Source organism: Microchirus variegatus (assembly GCF_963457635.1).
Source record: "Microchirus variegatus genome assembly, chromosome: 4".
In the NCBI taxonomy this organism is placed as follows: domain Eukaryota; kingdom Metazoa; phylum Chordata; class Actinopteri; order Pleuronectiformes; family Soleidae; genus Microchirus; species Microchirus variegatus.
In genome coordinates, this window is record NC_139805.1 from 1,563,335 (window position 1) to 1,585,596 (window position 22,262).

At 36.1% G+C, this 22,262-nt stretch overlaps 1 protein-coding gene across 2 annotated transcripts in view; it reads right to left on the minus strand.

Annotated features, from left to right (window-relative positions):
• Nucleotides 1–12,182: 12,182 nt before the first annotated feature.
• The window catches only part of celf4 (CUGBP, Elav-like family member 4), a gene marked incomplete at both ends in the record, with an annotated part of 118,033 nt that continues 107,953 nt past the window's right edge, over nt 12,183–22,262 (minus strand). Inside the window, 3 exons of one of the 2 annotated variants that reach the window (XM_083888372.1) lie at nt 12,183–12,310; nt 15,389–15,532; nt 16,841–16,918. In XM_083888372.1, coding sequence (XP_083744498.1) covers nt 12,183–12,310; nt 15,389–15,532; nt 16,841–16,918 — 350 coding nt within the window. Of the gene's footprint in view, nt 12,311–15,388; nt 15,533–16,840; nt 16,922–22,262 lie in introns of both variants that reach the window. The other variant, XM_083888371.1, reaches the window with a different exon arrangement.

Consider the following 22,262-nt stretch of genomic DNA (forward strand, 5'->3'; position numbering starts at 1 on the left):
TATTTTATAAAATAGCTCAATGTGTGTCTAAGCTCTAACTGAGGTCAATGCTCTCCCTGACTGTATTCTGGATAAATGCCTTGGTCAGGTCCTACAGTTTGTACCGTATCCTAGCAACTATTTTTTTTTTTTTTTTGTACCTGGTTTTAATGAGCATTATCATGTTTTCATTCATATATTTTTTTTCGAGTATTTAAAGTACTTTATCCAGACCTTGTAGATAGAAGTAAAAGTCCTATAAAATATGCAAACCTTTGTACAGAGGAAAACAGAAACAATTTACAGTATATTCATCAGTTTATGTATATGTATATATATATATACACATATATATATATGTATATATATATATAATATTTATATTCAAACATCTGCTCTGTTTCTTGTATTTGAACCACTAAGCGTCGTTTAAACTCTTCTCATGTAAACTTGCAGCTCAAAGTTGGAGCAAATGAAGATGAGGTGCTTGATCCGAGTTCTGCTTTCTTCACTTTTTTTTTTTTTCTTATTTCACTCTACATGGAGACATGAGCTCGGTTTGGTGAAAGAAGTGAGGGATCGCTCAAACAAACCATTAGGGCAGTGGAGGGTGTGTTGACACATTTTTTCAATTGTCCTAGTAACGCAGTAAGGGGGGGGGCGGGGATACCAGACATATGACATTCAGCTGCAGTTCTTCTCGTTACCTCAAATACGGCTCAGATGGATGTTCGGGAGGTTTTTGTACTAACCCACTTGGAACACGGTCAACGTGAAAGGGAAAAACAAATGGCCGCGATGGTCGTTGGGCTCACGCCGGACTTGTATGTCATGCTCAGTGTATTGTTAAGTGGCACACGCAAACATAAATGTCCTTGGGTGTGATTTTGGTGTGTCGTTAAGTCTCGCTGGATTTCGTAAGGTAAATGTTAAATTATTTAAGCTGCGGAAAAAGGTTAGACACTGACACGAGGGAAATGGCGTAATGAGCAGTTTACGGGAAAACTAGCACCCAACAGAAAGCATCGTCTTCCAAAGTGTCATATAGCCTTATAAATATTCATATATATAAATATTCATTGAGTAATCCACAGCGGAAAATGTGTTGCGCCCGGGTCCAATAAATACAGGTCTATTGACCTTTTGCAGGTATGTAGTAGGTGTCTTTACCATTTTGGTCGACTATTATGAGAAACTGTACACTAAAACAATATGAAACTAGCCTCTGTGTTACAGCAGTTGTAATGGATAAATGGCTTTTCACACTTATTGCTTCATTTTACAGTTTCGTTATGCTTTTATGTTTCTATTTAATTGTGTGACATATAACATAAGGCAAGGCAATATAACATCCTCTAAAGACGATATACTTTGTGTCAAGTACCAACAAACGGGAGACCCACAATTGCGGCTGGACGGGAAAGACGTCTTAGAGGGGACTCACTTGTACACGGTGGAGACGTCGGCTAAAATGCTTCACGTTCACTATAAAATGGAGCAGAATCAAGTGTCGCTGGACTGCGATAATGTCACCGAAATGTTCAACTTTGAAGGTGGCAGCACGAACGCTGGCCAATCATTACACAGTTAGCAAATATTTGAACACAGGTTCCGGCCAATCATTTCACATGCTCTATTTTCTGGACAAATTGCACCCAACGACTCCTGATGTCAGATGTCAAATCGCTTTCACTTTGAAACATTAACACATCTTGCGAGACACTAGTTTGGTTGCAACCTATAAACTGCCACTGATGCCACATCTGGCAAAGGACACTGTTTCAGCGATTAGGTTGTTGCTTACGTTTTAAGATCCGTTTAGCTCCCCAAGGCCAAAGTTGTTACACGCCATTACTAGATGCACGTAGCTCCGAGTAGTTTGTTGAGCTTTGCATACGTCATCAGGATCATTGGGCTGACTGGTTGCAGGTCTATCCAATTGCGGACAGAGGCATTTTCAACTAGGTCTGTCGGTCACACCTCTTGGAAGACTTGAAAGTCAACTTTTCCAGTACTCAATCTCAAATGAGATTCAGATGCAGTCTCGCCAGGCTAGATAATAGACACTGCTCTGCTAACGTCCGGTAGCCACATCCAGCGCCAAAAGTAGACTGCCCACCGTCAAGCTTTAAAGTGGCACATACCTGTGAGTCCCCTTTTAGTCATTCAATGGAAAATCAACATATTCATCAATATTACATCACTTCCATGACCATTTCGAGGCCCAGTAAGCATTTACTGTGTCAAACTAGGTCAGTTGCAACTGTCACCTTTACCCTGGTTTTGACACCAGCAAGTGAATAGATAGTTAGCACCTGTGCTACCAGGTTACCTAATGCCCGCATTTATCTGACATGTATACACAAGTCTACTTACATTCTGAATGCATTTTTTTCCCCAGAATACAGTGAACAGTTGTCAAAATGGTTGGTAATACCGGAACATGCACCGAAAGCTCTCTACATGGCTGAGATATGACATGGATTTGGCTGTGGTTTTGACATCATAATAGCGCGTTGGCTGCTTGCAGTAGTGTTAGTGTTAGTTTTGTTAAGTTTTTTTTTTTCTTTCTTTGTTTTCTGAGAGCACAGTGCTTGATGGCAGATTCTGCAGGTGGCAAGGCACACCTCGACACGGTGACAGCTCATACGCTACATGCACTTTACTAAATGCAAAAGAGAGCAAAGGGTTGTGAGACGTATTCATTTTGGTTCAAGTTTCAAAGAGAAGTTTGTGTGTGTGTGTGTGTGTGTGTGTGAATGTGTGTGTGTGTGTGTGTGTAAGCTCAAAAGATATGTTTGGAATAGAGTCGAAGATAATTGTCCTTTTCCTCTAAAAAAAAAACCATTCAGCCTGATTTTCTTAAAGCCTGCTACTTAAGATGTGGCTTTTTGCATTTTCAGATAATATTTACACCACACGTGTTTTCTCACACATGTATCTTTTAGCAATATATTGTGTGTCAGCATATAGGTAATCAGAGATAGGAATGCCTGCAGTTTTTTTGGGAGCTGCCAGATTTGCGATTCTTCCCAAGCAGAGCAATGTTGTCAAACTCCAGCTAAAATCTACAAAAAAATTACAGCTCAACGTAGTCAGTTGCCGCTCTATATACAGACACACATATATAAAATATGTGCATATAAATACATATATTTGTTTGTGATTAATATCTATTTATCCATATATACTATATATATGAATGCATTTGCTTGAATGCTTGTTATACATATATATGTACTGCAAATATAAACAAGTTCATATATTTCAAACGCTTCTGATGTTATTCTATCTATGAGGTTAGGATGTCAAGTTAAAAAAGATAAGGCTGTGATACGGAGCAGCCCCTCCCATGCACTCGCCATCCCTCCCGAGACAAAAAATAAAAAAAAAAGAGGAAAAAAATAAATAAAATAAACACCTTTGAGTAATTGTAAACTAGCGAAGTGAGAGACCCCATTTGGTCATTGGAAATAGTTCTGCCTGTATTCAAAAAGCATATCAGCAATATATAGGTATATATACATGTGTTGTATATATTCGAAATGTACATTTCTTTTTAGTGCAACCCCTCAGCCAGTTCACACTGACTGAAAGGGATGCAGTGGTCCGAGTATATTAGAGCTACAAGTCCTCAGCAATAAAAATGTTTGGTCTTTTGGTCCCTAAAACAACTAAGGAATGACAGGTAAGACTCCCTAGAGACCGTTGCTATGGCTCTCCTTGGCAACGGTATCCCCTGGAAACGGACAGGCACTCCAAGCTAAAGATGGCCATCCCAAATCGAAGCCAATTTGTGTCCTAAAAAACATCACATTCCCTACTTAAGTTCTGTCTCTGGGAATTTTTGTCCCTTCTTGCTTCAAGCCTTAAAAATTGTTTCTCCAAAAGTCAATCGCCCCCAAACTCAAACCATCTTACAGAAAGATCTCCTACGGCAATCCTCTATTCAGTTTTTAAAAGGTTTGTTTTGTTCTTGTTGGACATTTGACATCCATTTTCCTGTGAAGTGTTCAGTGGGGTTGGTCATAGTAAGTAGATTTGATAAAAGTTTCTTTTACTTCCCTTTTGTTCAAGTAAAAGCTTTTGTGGTCCATAAAAGGTAGCTGTCATTCAAGCAGGGTTTTGTGGGGGAAAGAGGTGTGTATATGTGTGCAGAAGAAAAAAAGGATCCTGGGGCCAAACCAGGCCGGTACAAATTCTCTCTGAGTTCCAAAGATTCAGTACATCCAAAAAAAACGAGATGTCCTTGACTTGGTCATCACTCTATCCCTCTCTCTCTCTCTCCGCTCTGTTTCTCAGGCAGCCTCAGTGGTCCAGATGCTGAGTTTGCACTCGGGCAGCAAGTAGTCAACATAGGATTCAGCTCAACAAAACCTGGAACACAAAAAAGGTAGGGTTTTTTTTTCAGTCAGGTAAATTCAAGTAATAGTATTATCTGTCTATAAATTCCAGGAACATCTGTGTGTCTGTGTGTGTGTGTGTTATTCACAAATCCCTCGAACCGATGGTCTGATTGATTTCAAACATGACAGGTTTTTTGCTACGGGCACAAGTACAGTATGTGCAGTGCCAAGTTTGAAGTAATGCAAAAGATATTGGTAAAAGAAGCACACATTGGCTTTTGGCCGTCACTTAACTTTTGCTGTGTAATAGTAACAATGAGCACTCAAACACACCAAACCAACAATTACTAAAAACACACACAAACACAGATTTTGCATGGACACTGCACTAGTTGCATAAAGTACCCAAAAGGGAAACTTCAACTTTGGAAGAAGTCAAAGTCACCTTTTACAATATTACTAGAGTTTAATTCCCCTTCAGTGATTGTGTCAGATCTTGTGACAAATCTTTATAATTAAAGGTGCATTATGTAATAAATCTAAAGCAAATGGCCGTAAAATCCTCCTAATATGTCACAGAGACTCAGGAATAATGTTCATATAACAAACTGAACTCACCAACAACAACAGTACAGACAAAATATTTGCATAAAAAAAAATATTTTGCAGACTGCAAATCATGTTTTCATGTTTTGAAATCATATTCTGAAATTATGTTGTGGCGCCACCTACCGCCGTCTACCAATCATTGCAGTCAGTAGAGTCTCAGCTGCCGAGCAACCACGGGTTGCCAGTTTCGTCAGAAAACGAAACCTAAAAGATTTTTTAATTTGAATGTAGTAACTGTTTTTGGCCACATTCTTAAGTATGGCACCTTTAACTGATTCTAATGATTCAGTTACTCTGAGATCAACTGCTATACAAGGCACGAGTCATTCATCTGTGTGTGTCCCGTGTAAAATGAAGTCATGGCAGTTTCATGCAGCGGTGCAGTGATGACTCCGTCCATGTCATTTTGTAATGGAAACACAACTAAACCGCGTAGAGTCGAGACATGCCGAGGGGAGATGGGACCACGTATTGGAGACGCGGCAAACATATTAAAGTATATGACATTTACTGTACTTAAGTATAAAAAATTAATTTTCTGAAGCTATTTCGGCCCTATGTCTTATTTTGAAAAATGCCAAGAACTGTGTAGAGAGCAGAGGGAAGGAGAGAAGTAACATACAACGACAACAAGCCTCACATTGATTAGGAAAGATGGTGATGAGCACTTGCACCAGTAACGAGGGTGGACTAAAAAAAGCCATTGGCTAAATGTGAATGTAGTAGTTGGTGTTCGACCAGAGAGGCAGTAGATTTTCAGTTTTTATCACATCATTTAAAATGTTAATATTTACACTAGCCCGCGGTTGGTGTAGTGGTTAGCACTCTTGCCTTTGCAGCAAGAAGACCCGGGTTCCTGGGTTCGAGCCCCGTTTGGAACATCTTCGGAACAAGGGCCTTTCTGCAAGGAGTTTGCATGTTCTCCCCTTGTGTGCGTTGGGTTTTCTCCGGGTTCTCCGGCTTCCTCCCACAGTCCAAAAACATGCAATATGGGGATTAGGTGAATTGGTCACTCTAAATTGACCGTAGGTGTGAGAGTGTGAGTGAATGGTTGTTTGTCTCTATATGTGGCCCTGTGATGGACAGGCGAACTGTCCAGGGTGTACCCCGCCTATCGCCCAATGTCAGCTGAGATAGGCACAGCACCCCCCGCGACCCTCTGGTGGAGGATAAAGCGGTAGATAATGGATGGATGGATGGATATTTACACTAAATTGTGAAGATTTGCACCTGTATCAACAAATAATATGACACGATACTCGGGGTGGGAATCACCAGAGAAAAATATGTTGATTGAAACATAGATTTTTTAATTATATGCTACTCCACAAAAAGTTTCATCTTTCAGTAAAAAAAAAAAAATATGCTAAAAATATTTCACCCTACTGATTCCATTCCCATTCCATGGGAATTTACTGAAGAAACACTTAAACCTTTTTTGCAGTGAGAATAAACTGCACACAACCCTGTTGTCTTGATATAAACCCATCAATCTAAAAACTCTGTACCTTTATGAGGTTTTTATTGTTTTTGCATATGAGAAAAAAAAACACATATAGTATGCAAATGTAATGCAAAAAAAAATTGTGGTTGTTTGTTGCAACTGTTGAACACAGACTCAGGCACAGAAGAAGGAAAAAAACAATGGTAGAAGCATCGTCTTAGACACTATGAGTTGATTTATCAGAAGCAACTGTGCTACATATTTTGTGACGCATTCATAAGAGATTGCACTATTCTTCCCCTCAGTGATTTGCCTCGGGGACACTGTCTGGCATGGTTCAGTTTGTGAGTGGGTGATAAGTTGCCCTTGAATGAAGTCATCAGCGGTGAATGAACGACGCAGCCTGAACTCTCCATCACACAGATGAAGGGAGGAGACAAAGAGGAACGGCACAATTACTCGCCTGAGGGGTAATAAATGCTTCTCCCTTAGGAAGCTATTCCTTCTCTGCACACTTCCCCACTGATGTTTTACCTACAGGAAAACACAGGGTCACCCACTGTAAAACTGTGCTTCAAATAGACTAAATGCTGCACACACGTGTTTGCTCGGACTTTTACAAGTGACAGTTAAAACAAGGGCAACAAGGTGGTGATTTTAGTGAAGACCGTGCTTATATTTATATCTCCCCTTTGGCCCTTGTGTCATTATGTCACTTTAATAATAATCATTTGATTTGTATTGCACTTTTCAAGCTTGAGCACAATGTGCTTTTCGAGATGAAAAGGAACACACGATGAAATAATTAAATTTAGAAGGAGATAAATCAAGAAGTCATGGATCCTGTTAGCACTGAATGGCAAACCAACATTCAGGCCTTGAGAACATAAAACCATAATGTCAAATATAGAAGACTAAAATGTCAACATTAGGAATAATGCTTATATTAAAGTTCTTTCAAAGTTTAAATTAATGTTGTTTATTTAAATAAAACACTAACAAATAATACAATTGCAATAACCAAAATAAAAAGGGACAAAAAATATAATAATAGTATTATTAGTGCCGTTAATTCTCGGCCATCGTATTCAACTGCATTTTCAGAAGATGTTTAAGAGGATATTTTTTATTCTATCTTCTTTTATGTATTAATTTTGGACCCTGTTCACTGTCATAAACTTGACACTTAAAGTGTGGCATGGCTCCGGCACGGCTGCAGTTCCTCCCTCAAACTTCGAATCAGGATGTGTTCACATCATAAATAGATTGGTTCAGAATATGAAAAGTCTGGAACCAAAAGGTGGATTTTCCTGCGAACGATGACACCATAAGTGGGCGTGTCAATGGAAGCTGTAGACTAGGGAAGGACAACATACTGGTGGAAAATGCATGAGAACAATTTCCTGAATTAAGAGAAGTACAGCTCGCAGGTGCTGTCCACCATGATGTTCATCGCGTATTGAGTTACAATCGCTGCGGATGACACGGGGTGGTGGAACTTTGGTTGGGCTTAACTGGCATAAAGTGGGCTGAGTACACCAAGGTTCCAAACGGAGCTCGTGCTAGAGGAAAACCATGGCAATGCTCTACTGCAGGGGTGTCCAAACTTTTTGCAAAGAGGGCCAGATTTGGTAAGGTGAAAAACGTGTGGGGGCCGACCATTCTGCCTGACATTCTTGAACCAATAACATTAAAGCGGAGCTAGACCGGAAGTTCCTATTATCGCTGTTTTTTTGGTGTGTATCTGCGTCATTACCTTGTTTATGAAGCCCTGACGGTTCGAAACAAACAGTTCAGCCATTGCTGAGAACGCTGTGTTTTACTGTAATCTCGGGGCTCAACGAGATCACTGAAAATCCCGTAATAGTTACGTAAGCAGCGGTTCTCCTGAACAACCGATCGTCCTGCTCCGGGCACTAGTCCGGGCACATCCGGTTACGTAAATTGAACCGCAGAAGAAGAATAACGTCCGTTGTGGAGGTGTTTCACGAGCAACAGTGTCTTCTGACTCTGGGTCTGACTCCGGTTTAAAGTCATAAAAGAGGCGGGGAGTCGTGAAGAAGCTATTTTTAAACACTGTTAAAACAATGTTTTGATAATGAGGAGCAGTGCATCCACCGTTTCAGAGGGGGGCGCTGCGCTTCTGAGAACGGATGTGCTGGATAGTACTGGCCAATCACAAGACTTTGTCTTCTGGGGGTGAAAGTTCACCCTGAAATCTCACAGCAGAAAAACACTGTCAGAAAAGAGGATTTCTATCGGCTAGTTCTCAGCAACTAGGAGGTTTTTGACCATGAAAACAAGTTAATATATGTAAGTAGACCTCCATAACTAACATATATGTGCAACAGGACCACTCTATGTGACCTTAAAATACAAAATATCTATTTTATGACATTTTTATTGCAAATGACATCCTTCATTTCTTTTTATTTTCAAGTTTTTACCAAAATCCCTCTGCCTTTCGTATTTCTAGACCACATAAAATGAAGAAAAAGTCTGTCAGGAAAGAAACACTTCAGAGAATATTAAACATATCTCAGTTCATTTGAAACATTACATATTATTCACTATTAAATGCTCACTGTAAACTACATTCAAAACGGCGCTTTCACACCTATAGTTGGATTGCTTTGGTCCGCACTGGTCAGAAAATGTTACAATGTAGCAAACAGACCGTTTGTGCATGTAATACTCAGGTCAACAGTGCTGGCGGGCCACATATCATTGATTTTATAACAGAGGGTGCGGGCCGATGAAAATTTGAACATAGGCCGCAATTGGCCCCCGGGCCGGACTTTGGGCATGAATTCTTCCCCCATTCTCCATCCTCTACAACACACTGTGTTGCTATCCTTCACACTCATATTACATTTTCTACTGTACATTCACACACTCTATGTTTGGCTCATTTTCAGTCTGACAATCAGTACTTAAGCTACATGTTATACTTATTATTACTACCGCTGGACATGCACTGTATGTTGTGTTGTTTTAGTGCTTATCTAATTGTTCACATTTTTAATGATACAGTACTGTCTATAGCCTTGTATTGTTATGCATATTTTGTATTGTTTTTGCATATCTTGTCTTTCCTCCCCCATCCATATTCACTGTCATTTCCCATATAGAGATTTAGTCCTGTTTTTGCACTGTTCCATTGTGGATATCGTCCAGTATTAGCACCTGTTTAGCTTTATTTAGAATTTAGCTTTGTTGTAAATATATGCATCAGCCTTCAGCTCTTTTTTGAGGCTCGAAACACTCTGGCAATAATGTAGGCCACGCCTACTTGACACAGGTGCAGGCAATGACAACAATCAGCCCACACATGCTTTGGACACAGCAAACAATCAAGGGTGACAGTTGAACATACATAGAAACAGAATACACCTAAATAGATGTGGAGATAAGTATATATGCCAGAGGAGAAAACGATGCCATTACAAACAATAACCCAAAGTCACTTTAGGTCATATTCAATGTTCAGTCCAAGTAAAACCTCCAAGTTACCTCCTCTTCTGGGGAGTTATATTTGTCAATACCAAAAAACCTGAGAGAGGAAATCAAATGGTTAAATTGTGCTGCTACTGTATTTTTTTTTTTTTTTGCAACATATGACTAACCACAAGGGCAAGTAATAAGATTTATTTTACAGATGTGTTGAGACATGAGATAAAAATAAATGTTAAGAGGAATTTATTCATATGAGGATGTTTGAAGCTGTTTCCTCAGCTCCTTTGTCTTAGTTGTATCTATTGAGCTGTGTGAATGTATCTGGGTGGATATGGTGATTTTTTTTTTTTTTTATGTAAAGCACTTTGTGCTGCATTTTATATGTATGAAAAGTGCTATATAAATCAAGATATAAATCAAGATTAAGGGATTGTTTCAATAAAAAATATATTTACATTTGCTTTAACAACCACAGTGTCAGTTATGAATAGATGTTAAAGTTCCTTGAGATGTTGTTGGAAACCATTAGGGTTTGTTCATTAAATACATCCTTGGGTTGAACATCAGATTGTTCAACACCTTTTGAGTATTGTGTTACACATTTTTACACAGTGATTTTTGTTGTGGCATTTTAGATGATCAAACCTTGGTATTTTCTGTTTTCTTCACCAAGAAACCAATGTAATTATATTTATCATTGATTTGAAAGAAAAATTATAACATTTATTTTGGTATATCTTCTTTCTTTCTTTCTTTCTTTCTTTAATATATTCTCTTATGTTTCTATGTATGTTAACCTCTCAAATTAGCCTTGATTGTTTGCCACCTCCGAGCAGGTGGAGGTTAATTGATTCCCAGTACCTGTGTCATGTAGGCGTGGCCTCTAAAGCCACACCCACTAGAGGATAATTGGCTGGATGTCAGACCAATTCTGTCCCTTAGGACAATCCTGGGTGATTTCCATTTTTCAGGCTGATTTGAACAGATTATCTGGCCAAATTATTCTGTAGTGTGAGTGGTTAACTGATGCGATTTTAACGTCATCGGATTGGAGCGTGAGCAGAACCCCGTAATAACCTATAAGCGGGAAACGGGGAAAGCCCTGACTTCTTTGACAGTTTTTTTCTCAGCACAAAACTTCACACACACACAACAGCTATGAACTGACAACGCAGATGTTCCACCTCCATGTCTGTTTCATCTGAAGTTTCTGTGAGATCTCAAATCCCTGGAATCTCCTCCCTGAAGTTGATTAAAGTGTGCGGTCCTGCGTCATGACTGGATCGTCTTAGTCTAGTGCTTTCTCAGGAGTAAAACACTGAACATCGGTTACAAAATTAGTTGTGTCTGTGGTCGCTCCCACATTTTTAAAATCAAGTCAGATTTTAAAATCCTCTAGTGTGGGGGCAGGCTTAAGGCTGCATTTACACTGCATGGTGCACATGACCTTTTCTTCCCAAGGACAAGGACTCAGAGGATATATCTTTCAAGCAAGGATTTCTAAATTCCATCGTAACACCACTTCCATTTGTCACGCCCACCCTGTAGTTAGGCAGCTGTGACCTAGTGGTTAGGGCTTCGAGCTCGAGACTGCAGGGTAGCCGGTTGGATCCCCGACCAGTCCGCGGCTGAAGTGCCCCTGAGCAAGGCACCTAACCCCCTCACTGCTCCCCGAGCGCCCATGAATGCAGGCAGCTCACTGCTCCGGGTTAATGTGTACTTCACCTCACTGTGTGCTGTGTGTGTTCACTAATTCACGGTTGCAGTAATTGGAATTTCCCCACTGTGGGACTAATAAGGGACTAATCTTAATCATAGTTTGTTTTCCCCCCCATGTGTTAAAAGTGTATGGGTCATTTGTGAAAGGCTCTCAGATACAGGCATCATATCAGAATTGTGCACCAAGACCTGCAGTGTAAATGCAGCCTAAATTAGTGTTGAAGAAAGACAAAACGTTGTCACTTTCATCACAAAAAAAAAATAAAAATGGATCCTTATAGAGAAAGTATGCAAAACCTTCAATCCGCTTTTAGATGTGGAGGAAACAATTCATCACTATTCCTTACAAGTACTTTGTTTGCACATGATCAGCTAGTTATTGGGCAGCTGCAAATGTTTTATGACATTCATAAAAGGTTACTGAGCCCACATCAGGCCGTATAAGTGGGCTTGCCATTTGAACATTTGTCAATATAATATTGCATTTGTTGTGTAAGCGTTGGTTCAGTTAATCGCCGATGAAACTAGAGTGACAAGAAAACACCAGTTCCTCAAAGTCTGACCTGTCTTTCCCTGTGTGCGATGGCTGCCCCGGCCACCAGGTTGGTGGCGGCTGGCTGGGGCGAGGGCTAATAGGGGCGGTTGGCATCCTTTGGCCTCTTCAGCTGCACCTTGAGGCGTTTCATTCCAATCTGGAAGCCGTTCATGGACTGTATGGCAGCTTGGGCACTACCTGGGTTGTCGAAGCTCACAAACCCTGAGAAGGAAAGGCCAGAAAAAAGAGAGGGAAGAAACATGGTTAGATGAAGAGGCAAGGACAGTTTGGGGTTACAGAAGAATGAATAATGGGGATGAGAGCGAGGAAGACAAGAATGTCTTCTGCACGAATGAATAAATCTTTACAATCATCATGAAATCCTATCATCTGTACATGAAAACAAAAACAAATGAACATCAAAATGTCTCTCCACAATAAAACGCAACACTACCCATAAGCATGAATATACCAAAAATATAATAACAACAACGAGAGCATTGCAATAAACACATGCAGCCAGAACCACAGCATGAAGGTGTTAATGGGAATCTAAAAACAAAACATCAACATGGTTGTGCTGTTTCTTTTTTTTTTTCTTTTGCTTCATTTATTTATATTTCCACTTGAAAGTGAAAAAGGCATCAAATCACAAATTAAAAAAAATCTGCATCTCAAAATTGCAACATGAATAATACAACATTAACATTCTGTTGTATTAATGAGCAAAAGCTACTTTGCAAATGGGTTGCACCTGACGGACTCTCCGCCATCCATTTGTAATTTTCCACATAATTATACGTTTGGATAAATTGCGCCGTCAGTGACATAAAGTGAGACGGCAGTTCTTTATCTCCTCTTCTGAGGAGGCTAGAGAGTCAGAGTTTGTGTTATAAATGTGCCAATAAAAAACAATAAAACTGATGAATTTCTTCCCATAGTGAACAGGTATTAGATATTTACATTGCATTCACAATGGATTGAGATTCCTTCAGTCTTCTCACATTTTGTAGCATTATTCTGAATTCGTTTAAAAAAAACATTGTTTTATTCATTATTATACCCTTTGTATTCCACAATGACAAAACTGTGACAAAAACTGAATATATATTAAAGGAAATGAAGTATTGACACAAATATATAGACCTGTTGGTATGATATGAAATATCATTGCGGTCCCATTTCTTGGAACCATGTTTGAGGTGTTTCTACGGCAACCTTAGTTGGTGTATTCGGTTGGTGTACAGTTTGTAAAATGTATTGGTGAATTTACAGTTGAATATTCTTGACCTCACCCTCCCGTTCTAAGTGTGTTGGAGAACCTTATTAGTCCTCAGTTAGCATCAAAACTTTGTCTATATTATGGGCTACTGTAAAAACATGGTGATCCAAAATGGCCACCTCTGTAGAGCTGACCCTGCTCCTGATATACATATAAATGGTTCAGGCTGGGACAATACAAAAAAACAACAATTCATTCAATGTGGTGATGTGCCGACCAGTGACCACACAAAATCCACTCAACAATATTTCCGGGTCAATACAGCACTTGATATAAATATAGCAATATTCTAATGAATCAATGCATTCTTACACCCCCTGCAGTCAACTGCATGATGTCTGCACAAGGTTACAAAAGAAGTTGCTTCATAAGGTTCCTAAGTGTGTGACATGACCTGGTAGCATCTCAGTTCCAGCTATAATAAGACCTGGTTAATTTCTATCGTTTAAATGCTATAAGCAAGTGAGCTTCATTGCTTCATTTCACATCTCCTTTAGCAAAGGATACGCTTGACCTTCCTTAATGAAAGGAAAGGAGATAATGTTGCCCCACAATCCAATACAGAAGTTTATAAAGCAATGGCTAAAGTGTTTGGGAAAGGACTGAGGGTTACATTTTTTTGGACTATTTGGATTTAACAAATGGGGATGAGGGCAAGAACACAACGGTCATCCTGGCTGAGCTCCTGTGTAGAGATGGAAGAAAACTTCCAGAAAGACAACATCACTGTAGCACATCACCGATCCATGCTTTATAACAGAGCTGCCAGATGGAAGGCTCTACTGTGGAAGATGTGAAAGCAGGGGTCTCAAAGACTCAAGAAATGACATTGGGGCCACTGAGCATCTGTCTGGTCAGGAGGGGGCTGGTCTCCTTTTTGACTGTCCAAAATGACATCACAATGAAATATTGCAAGAACAATGAGGAGTTTCAGAATAAAAGTGTTCCTTTTGAAAAGGACTGAGTTAACAATGAGAAAAAAAAAAATATTTAAGATGCAAAATTGATCATTAAATCACAGAAAACAACTAATTACAGCTGGATATTAAGTGGCAGGCTGCATTAAATTTGAGTTTGAGACTTTTGGTCTAAAGGGCTCCAGAGAGTGTGGCAAACATGAATCTAATGAATGGAAACCAGTGCTCAGAAAATCAGACTGGGCCCAAGGTTCACCTTCCAGCAGAAAATGACCCGAATAATCACACAGCCACATTTAGGATTCTATGAGAACTCTATGAAAGTCTCAGTGACCTCGTTTAAAATCAGTAAAATATCTCTTGAGGAAAGGTTTAAAAAAAAAAAAATGGCTATCGACCTGAGCTGGAGAGGCTCTGCAGAGAACTACGACAGAAGACGATTCAAATCCATGTTTGCAAAGCTGGCTCCAGCATACTGAAAAAAACTCAAGGATGTAATCGCTTGCTTTAAGTAAGTGGAGTTAGGTCTGAATACTTGTATCAATATGATTATTTATTTTTGAAACAATAAAGAAAACACCACATTCATGGCCGGAGGATATGCTTCAGTTCCAGGAAAGAAAAATTATCAGATTCACTTAGATCCATTCAAGTATATTTAAATTAAATTTTTTTTATAACTACTCGTTTGGCTTTTTCATTATGGGACATTGAGTTTTTACAGAGAGAAAAACATAATTTTAAAGATTAAACCATAAGGCTGCAGCATCATAAAAAAAAAAAAGGTGAAGGAGTCTGAATACTTTCTGAATGCACTGCTGAGATATTCATCAAAAAATAAGAAATTAAGCAGAGCTTCAAAAGAAAACAGCTTGAATGATTGATAGAGCAATCCAGAAATGCTCATTCTCCATTCCAGCTTGTGCACAACTGCAGAGAAATCCTCCACTGATTTTTTTTTTTTTTTAAAGCAAAGGTTTTGAGAGGTTAGGAAAGGGAGGGGGTGTCGACTGCAGTAAAGAAGGTGATTAGTAAAAAAAAAAGAGAGAATAATAAGAGTAAATAACCAATATTCTTTTGGTTTTGTTCATTTTTACCCACCAAAGCATTTACTTTGGTTTGTCGCCCGATCCACAAACACTTTGGAGGAGATGACATTACCGAAAGGTAGGAACATCTGCATCAGCTCTCCATCCCCAAACTCCTGAGGGAGGTGGTAGATAAACAGGTTACAACCCTCTGGTCCTGCACACCACAACACACACACACACACACACACACACACACAGAAAAAAAGACAAGGAAAGAGCAGAAAAGATAGAGGACAAAGGTCAGATAAAGAAGGAAAATGGAAATTGTTGAAACTTGTCAATGGCAGGAGGAGCAAGAGAATGCTAAAGCAAAATAGTTTTTGTTACAGTTGCCCACATTATCATTATTATTATCTTAGATTTATCTCACTGTTTTTGAAAATAATATATTTATTATATCATGACTATGTTTTTATTGTGAAGTATATAGTTCCCTATCATAACAAGCACATTTTCTGTGAAATATCATCGTGAAGGAAAAATCAAATGAATATCTTTATTAAAATATCATGACAAGATATTGTGTTTTAATTCTATGTTTAATTCTTATAGCCCACTCACCACTGAACTGAACTGGCCCCCTTTGATCAGACTCAAATGCTCATTGGCCCCCAGGATAAAACATGTATTGAGTTCTTTACACTGATTTAAAGTAATAGAACCTCAATGTAGCATTTGTAAATGTAAGTAACCCAAAATAAGTTGATTAATTGATTGATGAGAAATGAATCTGCAACTGTTAGATTGATAGATAACTCACTTTCCGAGCCAACGTGGCAACAATCACTCACTGTCAACAGGCACAGTCATTAATGGACAATAGCTCTGGGTCCTTTCAACTGTTTGACAGTTTGAGCTTTAATGAAAAACTCAGGTTTAGTATTCACAGCTTTCAGGTATCACTAATTGAATGACTAAATGCTTAAATGGTAACCCCTGGGACGCCACAGCTGTTACACTGATTTGTATTTTGTTGTTTATTTTCCACAAGGGGGCAGTACGGTCCCAAGCATTGCTGTCTAATACCAGGAGGTCATTGAGTTCAAAAGTAGTTTTACAGCTCAGTTTGAAACTCTGTGTCTGGTATTAGTGAAGCAAAAGTTAGGGAAGCTACAGCAAGAATAACTTTTCAATATTCTTTCTTTCATTTCATGTATTGAAAGATGACACATTTGAGACATAATTTCAGACTGATGTACAGTCAGATGTGCATATAATTATTCAACATGTTCTTTATTCTTCTATCATGTGTCTCATGTGTATCTGAATATTTCACTTTTGATTGATTTTCCTGGCAAGAGGTGAAATCATGCCTGGAAACAAAATGAGGGCTGGGAATTGCCAGGATACTTCAAACATGCCTGTTTCTTCCACGGCTACATAAAAGATGAATGTCGTGGAGGTAAATATGAGTATATGTGTGCAGCATATATGAATATTAAAGGAGTAAATGCGGCGTTACCTTCTCGTTGTTGCTGTGGAATGATGGGTGGAGGGTGGGGGAAGGCCTGGCCGATCTGGCCATATGCAGCGGGGTAGGCTGCTGAGACACACACACGTGCACACACACACACACACACATACACAGCACGGATCAGATAACAGTCATGACCACTCACACATACACTTGGATACGTATAAACAATGTGATATATGCAGGGCCACAGCAGGCAATTGATCAGATAACAGACAATATAGAGGCTGCAGGTTACACACACACACACACAAATTCTTGTACTTGCTGCATACTGAGGACCAGCATTTCCACTTTATATATTTGTAACACAATTACAAATATATACTTCATGAATGACATCTACAAAGAACTACTTTTTTAAAAATGTTTGGTCCAAAATTTTACAAAAACGTCATACTATACTATGTCGACCAAAAAAAAATAAAAAAACATTTTGACCAAAAATTTTTGGTCCAAAATTTTACAAAAACGTCATACTATACTATGTCGTCCAAAAATTGAAAAAATCTTCGACGAAACATTTTTGGTCCAAAATTTTACAAAAACGTCATACTATACTATGTCGACCAACATAAAAAAAAACATTTTGACAAAACATTTTTCGTCCAAAATTTTACAAAAACGTCATACTATACTATGTCGACCAACATAAAAAAAAACATTTTGACAAAACATTTTTGGTCCAAAATTTTACAAAAACGTCATACTATACTATGTCGACCAACATAAAAAAAAACATTTTGACAAAACATTTTTGGTCCAAAATTTTACAAAAAAGTAATACTATACTATGTCGACCAAAATAAAAAAAAACATTTTGGCCCAAAATTTTTGTTCCAAAATTTAACAAAAACGTCATACTATACTATGTCGACCAAAATTTAAAAAAACATTTTGACCAAAATTTTACAAAAACGTAATACTATACTATGTCGACCAAAATAAAAAAAAACATTTTGGCCAAAAATTTTTGTTCCAAAATTTAACAAAAACTTCATACTATACTATGTCGTCCAAAATTTAAAAAAATCTTTGACGAAACACTTTTGGTCCAAAATTTTACAAAAACGTCATACTATACTATGTCGACCAACATAAAAAAAAACATTTTGACAAAACATTTTTGTTCCAAAATTTTACAAAAACGTCATACTATACTATGTTGACCAAAATTTAAAAAAACATTTTGGCCAAAAATTTTTGTTCCAAAATTTAACAAAAACGTCATACTATACTATGTCGTCCAAAAATTGAAAAAATCTTTGACAAAACATTTTTGGTCCGAAATTTTACAAAATCATCATACTATACTATGTCGACCAAAATTTAAAAAAATCTTTGACGAAACATTTTTGGTCCAAAATTTTACAAAAACGTCATACTATACTATGTCGACCAACATAAAAAAAAACATTTTGACAAAACCTTTTTGGTCCAAAATTTTACAAAAACATCATACTATACTATGTTGACCAAAATTTAAAAAAACATTTTGACCAAAATTTTTTGGTCCAAAATTTTACAAAAACGTCATACTATACTATGTTGACCAAAATTTAAAAAAACATTTTGGCCAAAAATTTTTGGTCCAAAATTTTACAAAAACGTCATACTATACTATGTCGTCCAAAAATTGAAAAAATCTTTGACGAAACATTTTTGGTCCAAAATTTTACAAAAACGTCATACTATACTATGTCGACCAACATAAAAAAAAACATTTTGACAAAACATTTTTGGTCCAAAATTTTACAAAAACGTCATACTATACTATGTCGACCAACATAAAAAAAAACATTTTGACAAAACATTTTTGGTCCAAAATTTTACAAAAACGTCATACTATACTGTCGACCAAAATTTAAAAAAACATTTTGACCAAAATTTTTTGGTCCAAAATTTTACAAAAACGTAATACTATACTATGTCGACCAAAATAAAAAAAAACATTTTGGCCCAAAATTTTTGTTCCAAAATTTAACAAAAACGTCATACTATGCTATGTCGACCAAAATTTAAAAAAACATTTTGGCCCAAAATTTTTGTTCCAAAATTTAACAAAAACGTCATACTATACTATGTCGTCCAAAATTTAAAAAAATCTTTGACGAAACATTTTTGGTCCAAAATTTTACAAAAACGTCATACTATACTATGTCGACCAACATAAAAAAAAACATTTTGACAAAACATTTTTGGTCCAAAATTTTACAAAAACGTCATACTATACTATGTCGACCAACATAAAAAAAACATTTTGACAAAACATTTTTGGTCCAAAATTTTACAAAAACATCATACTATACTATGTCGACCAAAATTTAAAAAAATCTTTGACGAAACATTTTTGGTCCAAAATTTTACAAAAACGTCATACTATACTATGTCGACCAACATAAAAAAAAAACATTTTGACAAAACATTTTTGGTCCAAAATTTTACAAAAACGTCATACTATACTATGTTGACCAAAATTTAAAAAAACATTTTGACCAAAATTTTTTGGTCCAAAATTTTACAAAAACGTAATACTATACTATGTCGACCAAAATAAAAAAAAAACATTTTGGCCAAAAATTTTTGGTCCAAAATTTTACAAAAACGTCATACTATACTATGTCGTCCAAAAATTGAAAAAATCTTTGACGAAACATTTTTGGTCCAAAATTTTACAAAAACGTCATACTATACTATGTCGACCAACATAAAAAAAAACATTTTGACAAAACATTTTTGGTCCAAAATTTTACAAAAACGTCATACTATACTATGTCGACCAACATAAAAAAAAACATTTTGACAAAACATTTTTGGTCCAAAATTTTACAAAAACGTAATACTATACTATGTCGACCAAAATAAAAAAAAAACATTTTGGCCAAAAATTTTTGGTCCAAAATTTTACAAAAACGTCATACTATACTATGTCGTCCAAAAATTGAAAAAATCTTTGACGAAACATTTTTGGTCCAAAATTTTACAAAAACGTCATACTATACTATGTCGACCAACATAAAAAAAAACATTTTGACAAAACATTTTTGGTCCAAAATTTTACAAAAACGTCATACTATACTATGTCGACCAACATAAAAAAAAACATTTTGACAAAACATTTTTGGTCCAAAATTTTACAAAAACGTCATACTATACTGTCGACCAAAATAAAAAAAAACATTTTGGCCCAAAATTTTTGTTCCAAAATTTAACAAAAACGTCATACTATACTATGTCGACCAAAATTTAAAAAAACATTTTGACCAAAATGTTTTGGTTCAAAATTTTACAAAAACGTAATACTATACTATGTCGACCAAAATAAAAAAAAACATTTTGGCCAAAAATTTTTGTTCCAAAATTTAACAAAAACGTCATACTATACTATGTCGTCCAAAATTTAAAAAAACATTTTGACCAAAATTTTTTGGTCCAAAATTTTACAAAAACGTAATACTATACTATGTCGACCAAAATAAAAAAAAAACATTTTGGCCAAAAAATTTTGGTCCAAAATTTTACAAAAACGTCATACTATACTATGTCGTCCAAAAATTGAAAAAATCTTTGACGAAACATTTTTGGTCCAAAATTTTACAAAAACGTCATACTATACTATGTCGACCAACATAAAAAAAAACATTTTGACAAAACATTTTTGGTCCAAAATTTTACAAAAACGTCATACTATACTATGTCGACCAACATAAAAAAAAACATTTTGACAAAACATTTTTGGTCCAAAATTTTACAAAAACGTCATACTATACTATGTCGACCAAAATTTAAAAAAATATTTTGACCAAAATTTTTTGGTCCAAAATTTTACAAAAACGTAATACTATACTGTCGACCAAAATAAAAAAAAACATTTTGGCCCAAAATTTTTGTTCCAAAATTTAACAAAAACGTCATACTATACTATGTCGACCAAAATTTAAAAAAACATTTTGACCAAAATGTTTTGGTTCAAAATTTTACAAAAACGTCATACTATACTATGTCGACCAACATAAAAAAAAACATTTTGACAAAACATTTTTGTTCCAAAATTTAACAAAAACGTCATACTATACTATGTCGTCCAAAAATTGAAAAAATCTTTGACAAAACATTTTTGGTCCAAAATTTTACAAAAACATCATACTATACTATGTCGACCAAAATTTAAAAATATTTTGGCCAAAAAATGTTGGTCCAAAATTTTTACAAAAACGTCATACTATACTATGTCGACCAACATAAAAAAAAACATTTTGACAAAACATTTTTGGTCCAAAATTTTACAAAAACGTCATACTATACTATGTCGACCAAAATTTAAAAAAATATTTTGACCAAAATTTTTTGGTCCAAAATTTTACAAAAACGTAATACTATACTGTCGACCAAAATAAAAAAAAACATTTTGGCCCAAAATTTTTGTTCCAAAATTTAACAAAAACGTCATACTATACTATGTCGACCAAAATTTAAAAAAACATTTTGACCAAAATGTTTTGGTTCAAAATTTTACAAAAACGTCATACTATACTATGTCGACCAACATAAAAAAAAACATTTTGACAAAACATTTTTGTTCCAAAATTTAACAAAAACGTCATACTATACTATGTCGTCCAAAAATTGAAAAAATCTTTGACAAAACATTTTTGGTCCAAAATTTTACAAAAACATCATACTATACTATGTCGACCAAAATTTAAAAATATTTTGGCCAAAAAATGTTGGTCCAAAATTTTTACAAAAACGTCATACTATACTGTCGTCCAAAATAAAAAAAAACATTTTGACCCAAAAATTTTGGACTATCGACTATACTATGTCGACCAAAATAAAAAAAAATAACATTTTGACCAAAAAATTTTGGTCCAAAATTTTACAAAAACGTCATACTATACTATGTCGACCAAAATAAAAAAAAACATTTTGACCAAAAATGTTTGGTGCAAAATTTTACAAAAACGTCATACTATACTATGTCGACCAAAATAAAAAGAAAACATTTTGACCAAAAATTTTTGGTGCAAAATTTTACAAAAACGTCATACCATACTATGTCGACCAAAACAAATAAAAACATTTTGACCAAAAATTTTTGGTCCAAAATTTTACAAAAACGTCATACTATACTATGTCGACCAAAAAAAAACAAAAAACATTTTGACCAAAAATGTTTGATCCAAAATTTTACAAAAACGTCATACTATACTATGTCGACCAACATAAAAAAAAACATTTTGACAAAAAATTGTTGGTCCAAAATTTTACAAAGACGTCATACTACACTATGTCGTCCAAAAATTTAAAAAATCTGTGACAAAACATTTTTGGTCCAAAATTTTACAAAATCGTCATACTATACTATGTCGACCAAAATTAAAAAAAACATTTTTGACCCAAAATTTTG